This window comes from Hippocampus guttulatus, chromosome 21 (genome assembly GCF_054856545.1).
Source record: "Hippocampus guttulatus isolate MCC_2025c chromosome 21, RoL_Hgut_1.0, whole genome shotgun sequence".
NCBI lineage: Eukaryota > Metazoa > Chordata > Actinopteri > Syngnathiformes > Syngnathidae > Hippocampus > Hippocampus guttulatus.
In genome coordinates, this window is record NC_141281.1 from 3,589,405 (window position 1) to 3,597,423 (window position 8,019).

The following is an 8,019-nucleotide window of genomic DNA, read 5'->3' on the forward strand; positions in this document are numbered from 1 at the left end:
AGATGAATAGTGCATTTGAAAAGGAGCACCCACAAAAGGTCATCGTTTAAAGGGTATTTAATGAGCATTAAGGCACACCAGACACCACACATTGATGAAATTTGATCACAAGTTAAGACAGTGCAGTATTTTGCATGGCTGGTCAGTGCAGGGTGGTGGTGCTTTGAAGGAGGTACTCTATTTAGGGTGGATTATTATTATATTTTTCTTAAGGGGACACTGCTTGGAATTTTACATCATGACATTCAAGCCATGCATTTGAAGCCAACAGTGGATCACGAATCCTCACGGATACATTTTACGGATCTATCGAATATATAAGTCAGATTTGGAAGGGGCCATCGGCTTATACACGTGTTGACATATGACAAGTTTCAGTGTTACTGTTAGACCACTAATCAATACGCTACTCACCCAGGTCATGATAATGAGTTTAGCATTAACGGTACCTGTTTTCCCATCAGCTGCTTACATGATATCAAACATGGACGACATGCAGTTTCCATTCAGCGGGCAGAAAATCTGATTAAGGAACAAAGCACACATGCTTATAAAAACTATAGAAGTCAATATAAAGTTCTAAGAAATAACCGACATTGCACAGGCACAGGGACGAACACCCTGATTGAGGAAAAGTCCACTTTGGTGTCATGTATTGCATCTCACGCACATCTGGAAGGCTAGATTTGCAGAGGAAATTATTTTCAAAAGGCACCGCATACAAGAGTCATTATTATGTTATCATCAGAAAGCTTGTGCATTTTACGGTAGAACCTTTCAAAGTCTGCTTTTGGCTCTCAACTTGTTCAGCGAACACTTGGTGTGACAATATTTGGTTTCGAGGTCAATCATTTCCATACAAACCACACTTGAATGACTCAGTGACAGTTTTGACAATCTGGATGGCACTTTTGACGGTTGACATTGCAGCGACATCCTCCAGTGGTGTCGCCAGGACCCTTGAAAACAAACAATGACATACAATTGTTTCAATTGCTTCAAACATGTTGTTGTTTTATTAGTGCCACAATCGTGTGGGTGAAAATGAATACGTGAACATGGGTCTTGCACGCCATCGATCTGGTGGAACAACCCACCTTTGGCCCCCAGCGTCGCCCTCTGGTGACCCAGCAGATTTCAGTGTGACAAACAGTGCAGCGCAGCCAATCACAGCCGTCCCTCTTTTGCACAATGATGCCGCACTGGGGACAGTGCATTGCCTCCCCGGATTGCACCAAGGTCTGTTAGTGAAAAGCAAGATATGCGTTGGACGATGGATACATGCTTGCAATGCTGTGCATTATGCTCACTTGAAGTAGATCTGTTGTCCTCCGTGCAGCAGAGTCGTTAATCGCGCGGGCCGCAAGATCATCTTGGTATTGCTTACAGTTCTTTCCCTCATGAACAGCCTGAAGAAAGCCAGTGTTTTTTTTTTGTTTCTTTTTTGCATTGTTACATTTAATATGTTAGCCAGTGGCTGTCACTTTGCCAAAGTATTTTTTCATGTTGTGCAACACGTGTGGTAATTATTACCTTGCAAATGAGGCAGTTCTCCCTCGCGCATACGGGGCAGTGATACACATTGACCGTGTCCTCGTACACGCACCAGCCCGGGCAGTCTGCGGTGGCACAGTGGTAGCTTCCTTCGCATCGGGACTCCGCCACGGACAGACTTCTCTGCAGCCAACGTTGGTACTGCTCTGGTGTAACCAACTTCCAAACGGGTTGAAGACAAACGTTAAGAGAAGAGCAGCCGTGAAGAGCTTCCAAAGTGTCTCGGGCTTACTCACGGCTCTGATCTCCCTCTCCTGCAAGGAGCACGTGCAGGCATACGTGTCATCTCTGTAGGGGCAGGACACCTCCGGCTCCTCACTCAGCATAATGACGGAACGCAAGCAGTCTCTAGGCAAACATGCATAAAAATATCATAGTAGGTGATTTGGCCGAACCTTGTGTTTTTCTTATGGGCTTGTTTTCAATTTGTTCGGCCTATTGATGGCTTATTTCACCGATAGTGACGGCTCTTATTGCTGTAGGGGCAGAATTGTTGATACATGTCGTTGTAGTTGGTCTCGAAACTTGTGAAGCTCTACCCAATAAGGCCGGTGAGTGTCTATGGAGTGCCTCCCCTGCTTAATATGCCATATTTTATAACACGTAAGACTTCCCTCGTCACTCTTCTTACTTGCAAAAGCAGTGGAGACATTCCCTGAGCATTGCACCCTCTCCTGGCTTAAGTTCTACATAGCAGATTCTGCAGTCCAAAGGCTCGGGATTTGGTACCAAGTCCTGGCCGTCCATCCTCACCAGTTGGGCAAAATTCTGCTGCCGTTCCTCTTCTCTTGCCTGGGACAAGAAGGATTTCCATGAGCCGAGACCTTATTGCGCATTATTGGCATAAATTTCACGTAGCAGCTTTTGTTGTCACGCATGCACATTGAAGCTTGCGTATCTGCCTCCTGCCCAAAGACAGCTGGGATAGGCTGCGGCACGCCCGCGACCATTGTGAGGAGAAACGGATCAGATAATGGATGAATAATGTAGCAATTGGAAGACAATTATTGCATTTAGGTCAACAAGGAATCATTTAGAACTAATCAGGGAACTTTGAGAATCGGTAGTAGACTGCACTAAGAGAAAAGGGGTGAATAATTTTGCACGCCCCAAAGCTCAAAAAGTTCAGGGTGGGGCTAATATTTTCGCAAGGCACTGCTTCTAAATAATGGTGGATGTGTTTGCCTGGGAGTGCGTTCGTGTTTGGTAGTCCTGGGCCAGGTTATAGAGCAGAGAGTTGTTTTGAGTGCCCGCACCCCTCAGCTCCCCTCTTTTCTCTTTCTCCTTCAAGAAAAAAAGAGACAGAAGAGAAGAGAGTCAGCTTGAAGTATGTCGCCTTCCTGCCGATGCTCGTGTGTTCAACCCCAAATATACGAGAGGATCACTTGCATTCGAATGATATTTCTATGACATTCGCCACATAGTCCAGATGTCTGGTCATTGTCAGGACAGCTCCTACACGTGGGTGTCTATTCCCAGATAAAGAACGGTCTTCCTACCAGCTGGTACTGTCTGATTGCAATCGTCTCCTCCTGGAGCCATCGGAGTTCCAGCGAGTCCGGTTGGTACTCGCCCGGGACAGCGTAGGTCTCAGGGCGGTTCGTGCTGCAAATCTCGCAGCCTGGCCGAGTCGGTTTGTTGATGTACGTGCAAGAAGGGCACGGCCAACCCTAAAGGAATACATCATCGCAACTTTTACTCTTTATTTTGAGCTGTCAATTCACAGTATCTCCTCAAATCGAGACCACCTCCGTTGCGTCATCACCTGTATATAAATGAACGGCTTATCTTTAAAAAAAAAATTAAATTAAAAAACACCTCCTTGCTCTGCTCAGGAAAGAATGTGTCATCGTAAAGTGTCATGCACACAATAGTCTAGAAAAAAAAAGAAGTGGTGTAAAAAAACACCATGTTCTGCTCAGGAAAGAATGTGTCACGGTAAAGCGTCATGCACACAATAGTATAGAAAAAAAAGAAGTGGTATCGAATATCCCTATCCGGAGTTTTTTTATTGATTTATTTTTTTTACATGTACTGGTCTTTCAGTGGACTTCATTACGTTTGTGCGGCTGTGCCCATTGAATGAATTTTTCCAGTGTGTTACCTGAGGGAAAGGTGTGTCTCGGATTAATTCTTTGTTTAGTTGAGGCGACGTCACATTGAAGGCCTTGACTTCTTGCTCACTGGCATTTCTTTTCTGGGACTCTTTGCAGACATACATGTAAAATGTCAGTACACGTGATTGGTGTGGTATGAGGGCCACAAAATCAGGAGTGTCACTCACCAGCGTTGCCGCTATTTAATCTAGCCGGCAAGGTGTAACACAATCTCTGTTCTTGAGATGCGATACTGTCATGAGAGGAGTGAGAGAGCAAAGCAGCAGATGGAAGAGAACTGTGAAGAAGTATGCTCTCCTGGTCCTGCTGGAGGTGTTGGCGGGTCAAGTGAGCGTGGGACGCTGACAACAGGTATAAAAAAGCCGTGTCACCATCTTGCCGAATGCCGTATGAGGCCAGGGAACGCTGGTTAGTGCATAGGCACTGGCCAATCACCCACCGCTGCAGCAACGGGTGAAAGCCGTACTCCAGGAACATCTAAAAGGTGTCGGGAGGAAAACAATCACAACGGGGGGTGAAAATAAGCTTGAAATCACAACGAGGGGGGGAAAAAAATGACAAGATGGCACACAAACCTGCTGTTTCAAAGCTGCGGTCGTGATCACAGGAGAAACTTTCATGGTGACGCAACATGATGAAGAAGAATCCTCGACGACAACAGTCAATCTGTTTGGAGAACAGGGAACATTTGAGAAACTCTGCCACTGTGGTAAATCGTGGCCACATAATTGGGTATGCCAGCAAAACTGAATGGGATGCAATGCAAGAGCTCCAAGTTCTATCTTCACAAAATGCCCTTTTGCTCTGTCCGAGACTGGGGTTTTCCTGTGTCTCTGCTCCCTTTGAAAAGTATCATTATGCAGCGAGGGGGTGAAGTCGGAGCTCATTTCTCAGATTTTCCATCTGAGGTAGCCTAAAGTGTGACAGAGGCTTGTAAGAAGCAGTGTGAAAGGCACACGCAGAGCAGAAAGATGGGAATGGAGGTGTGAAGTTGAACATCTAAGACTCACTTCTCCTTCACCTATGTGTTGAATGCAATTGTCGCATTCTGACAATGTTGTTATAGGTCACACCTTTACAGGAAGCTAAGTCGATGTTGTGCAAGTGCAGACAGAGAGGTAAAGATGACTCGGAAAAGCACAACCCTCCAGAGAAGTGGAACGATCTCCGTCAGTGAAACATTGCTGTCTGAAAGTTGTCAATGTAGTATGACGGTATGGCCGCCAGGCGGCAGCTATTTGTGAAGAAACGGCATGACGGTCCACTTACTTTATAACAGCGTGTTATCCATGTTTTACATAAAGCCATTTTTAAATAAAGGGCTCTGATGAGTGCGCCGTTTGTGGCACGGCAACAATACATCACGCCTGCAAGTTGACAGGTCTGCTCTTCAGGCGTCTGGTGCGGTGGCATGTACCAACCACTTCTGGGAACAAACAACCTACTTGATTTCAGTGTCTTCACATTGTCGCAGGGAGGGTTGGATCTTCAGCACGGCCTTTTGGCAGGAAAGCTTGGCAGCAAAGATGGACGCTGCCTTCATGTCGCCGGCCTCGATGGCTCTGGTCAGCTCGATGCATGCGTCTTCTACAGATGTTTACACATACACGTGCACACAGACACACGCGCGGCCCACTTAAGGTGAAATAATAAATAAAGAAATAAAACTCAACAAATGCATGATGAGGCTGTAGCCGGAGCTCCAATGGGTCAATGCATTAATGATTGAATGAGCACATCCATAATAAAGAGGTGATCAGTTACTTTCTAGATCTACGAGGTGAACAAATTGTGAAATAAGATTGATGATATTTTATACTCACCTAACTGCTGCAAAGATGAGGTGTCCTGGAGTTGGACAAACGTTGCGTTATCATCTTTAGTGGCTGCTGCTGAATAAAAGAATTGTAAAAGTATAGAACAAATAAAATGAGAGTACCGGTAAGAAGAATAATCACGTTTATTTGTATTGCCCAGACTCTCACGAGTCTGAATGGGCTTTAAAAACCCACAGATGAAAGCGCCATCACCTGATCCAATGATAATGACATCTTTAGATTTGAGGAAAACCTGTACGCCTTTAGCGAACACACTTTTACTGACATATTCATGTAATTGATTTATGGCCCAAAATTGTTTTTGAATCGAATTGCAATTTGTGCATCTAAATTCGAATCGGCTTCACGCCAAAGATCCTCAACAATGACAGAAAGTCAGGGTTCAGCACATAAACACAACCTTTTCATTCACCTACGAATAACACAGCATCAAGAGCAATGGGGAGTTCAGTATTTTGCTCAAGGACACTTTAACATGATCACAAGGGTTGGGGTTTGAACCCGCAACCTTCGGGGTGAAAGAGGACAACTTGGCCACTTGAGCCATGCCGCTCCATATCTTATTACGATTTATGAAAGTTAAAACATTCACGCAAAACGTGATTGTATTGTGCAAGGTAAGTTGTGGATGTCAAAAGGAAGGTGTCGCTGACCTCTGTGCGCTTCCCTCAGTGATGTCGTCATGACAGTGGCCCACTGCTGAGCCTCCTGCTCACAATGGAAGTTGAAGCTGATACGATCGTGCGGAGGCGCCGACAGACTCAGCTCGTGACATTTTGGCGTTTTCACCTCATAGTTCACAGATCTCAAATCATACTTGGCAATCGTCTGGAGGAGGAGAGAATAACGAACAGTAAGACGATAATGATGTCTGATCCAAGACGGTACCATATTGCTCTCCCTTAGCACAACAGTCTTATCTGAAAAATGAAGATTGGATTGTCTCAGCAAGTTTCGGTTTCTGTTCAAGGAGCGCCGCCACACCCAAACATGCCTTGATTTGTACTCTTTTGGGGAATTGTGGTTTCTTATGCCTCTTACAATTAGAGATCAAGAATTTTAGCTCACAAATCAATTTGAACTTAATATTGCGTGGCACTACATGATGAGCAAAACCACTACATTTCCATACTTATACTACAGCTAGCCGTTTTTAGTCTGCCCCTTTCTCGGAATCAAGAGTTAACTGGCATGTATAATATATAACAGGGAATTATGAAAAGATAAGCTTTTACGCACCAGGGCTTCAGACACTTACCAGGCTCCAATAGGATCAAAGACGGAAAACTGTTTTGTTGACATAATTAAACGGCCCTCAAGTGTATCGCGAGCAAACATGCAATACAATCAATGGGTATGAAGCACGAGCATTTAGAGACGCTTTGGAGTCCAAAAGAAATGTGTTCTTGCTGACCATAATGAATAAAGTGTGAAGGGGATTTCCAAGCCAAACGCCACAGCTTAAACGTGCAGCCCCCACCGTGATGCCTGGTAGCGAACTCACCGCGCAACGGCCATCGCCGCTGCACTCTTGCAGTGACAGATGGAATTCCCCGGACTTATTCAAGTCCATACTGAGCTGCAGTAGAAGAGACTCCTCGCCTGATCTCGGAAGACGCAGCGGTCGAATACCAGAATGGCACAACGACACCCGAACAGACATAAGGACGGTTTGACAGTTGGGTTCTGCTTGCGACGCTCCATGCTCGACAGGCGAAGGAAACGCGCGCTGTTCCGTCGCGATACTGGCGGTCCAACCGCCCGAACTCAGTGACATGGTGTCCGGCGACGCATTGAGAAAACAGACACGGTTTTGCTCTGCTTCAAACGCTCTTGCTCGGAGTATCAACCTCTTGAACGCTCCAGACGTACTGTATCTGACTCCTCACCGACAACACAGGAAGTAACTGCGTGGGCTGTCAAATGTCAGGTCCGGGAACTCGAAATGGTCTCCTCGTTTGCTATATGCCGTAGCTCCTATTGCAACACAAAGACGGTTGGACCTCATGCAGAGGAGATCACAAAATATAAAATCATTTCTTCAGAAGCGACTTTTATTCCGACTGAACCCGTCAGCCACTTCTGCTTCGTCTTCTTCGGCTTGTTTACAGGCGAGACAAAGCAAAGAGTGTACACCGCCGCTTATTGGAGTGGTGTGAAACTACACTTTAAGCCTCCTGTTGTGTTGCGTGTCGTTGCGAAAATCTCGAATAAATGAATGAAGAATAATTGAATGTTGGTGCAAATTTGCTACCTGATATTGTTTTACAAAGTGTAAAGGCACGGCCTGGTACAAATAGGTGTTTCAATTCGGAATTTGTTCTATTTTGTATTGGCACCAATACAGTTCATAGTAACACCATTCATCATACGCATACTTTCACGAGAGGGCCAAAGTCCATCAAGTCCTGTGATATCATAATTACTTGTACTGAGTGGATTTTTCAGTGAATCTGATAATGACAAAGCAGTCCAAGAAGTTCAGTGTTCACAGATCCACTGGTCACTAA

General features: G+C 45.3%; 1 protein-coding gene across 9 annotated transcripts; it reads right to left on the reverse strand.

The window, feature by feature from the left end:
* Positions 1-39: 39 nt before the first annotated feature.
* Positions 40-7,619, reverse strand: shrprbck1r (sharpin and rbck1 related). 9 transcript variants are annotated; one of them, XM_086101838.1, is made up of 15 exons: positions 7,399-7,619; positions 6,163-6,337; positions 5,495-5,563; positions 5,117-5,258; positions 4,247-4,337; positions 3,839-4,148; positions 3,659-3,759; positions 3,054-3,224; positions 2,740-2,838; positions 2,186-2,346; positions 1,791-1,902; positions 1,534-1,713; positions 1,311-1,439; positions 1,098-1,241; positions 40-959 (listed from the first exon to the last, which is right to left on the reverse strand). In XM_086101838.1, exons 2-15 carry the CDS (start codon positions 6,191-6,193, stop codon positions 879-881), a joined length of 1,821 nt encoding a protein of 606 aa, XP_085957964.1. In that variant the 5' UTR covers positions 6,194-6,337; positions 7,399-7,619; the 3' UTR covers positions 40-878. The 9 variants fall into 9 exon arrangements, with proteins under 9 accessions (XP_085957964.1, XP_085957965.1, XP_085957959.1 ...); XM_086101839.1 differs by having other exon boundaries at positions 7,382-7,619; XM_086101833.1 differs by having other exon boundaries at positions 5,495-5,560; positions 7,014-7,619.
* Positions 7,620-8,019: the final 400 nt, after the last annotated feature.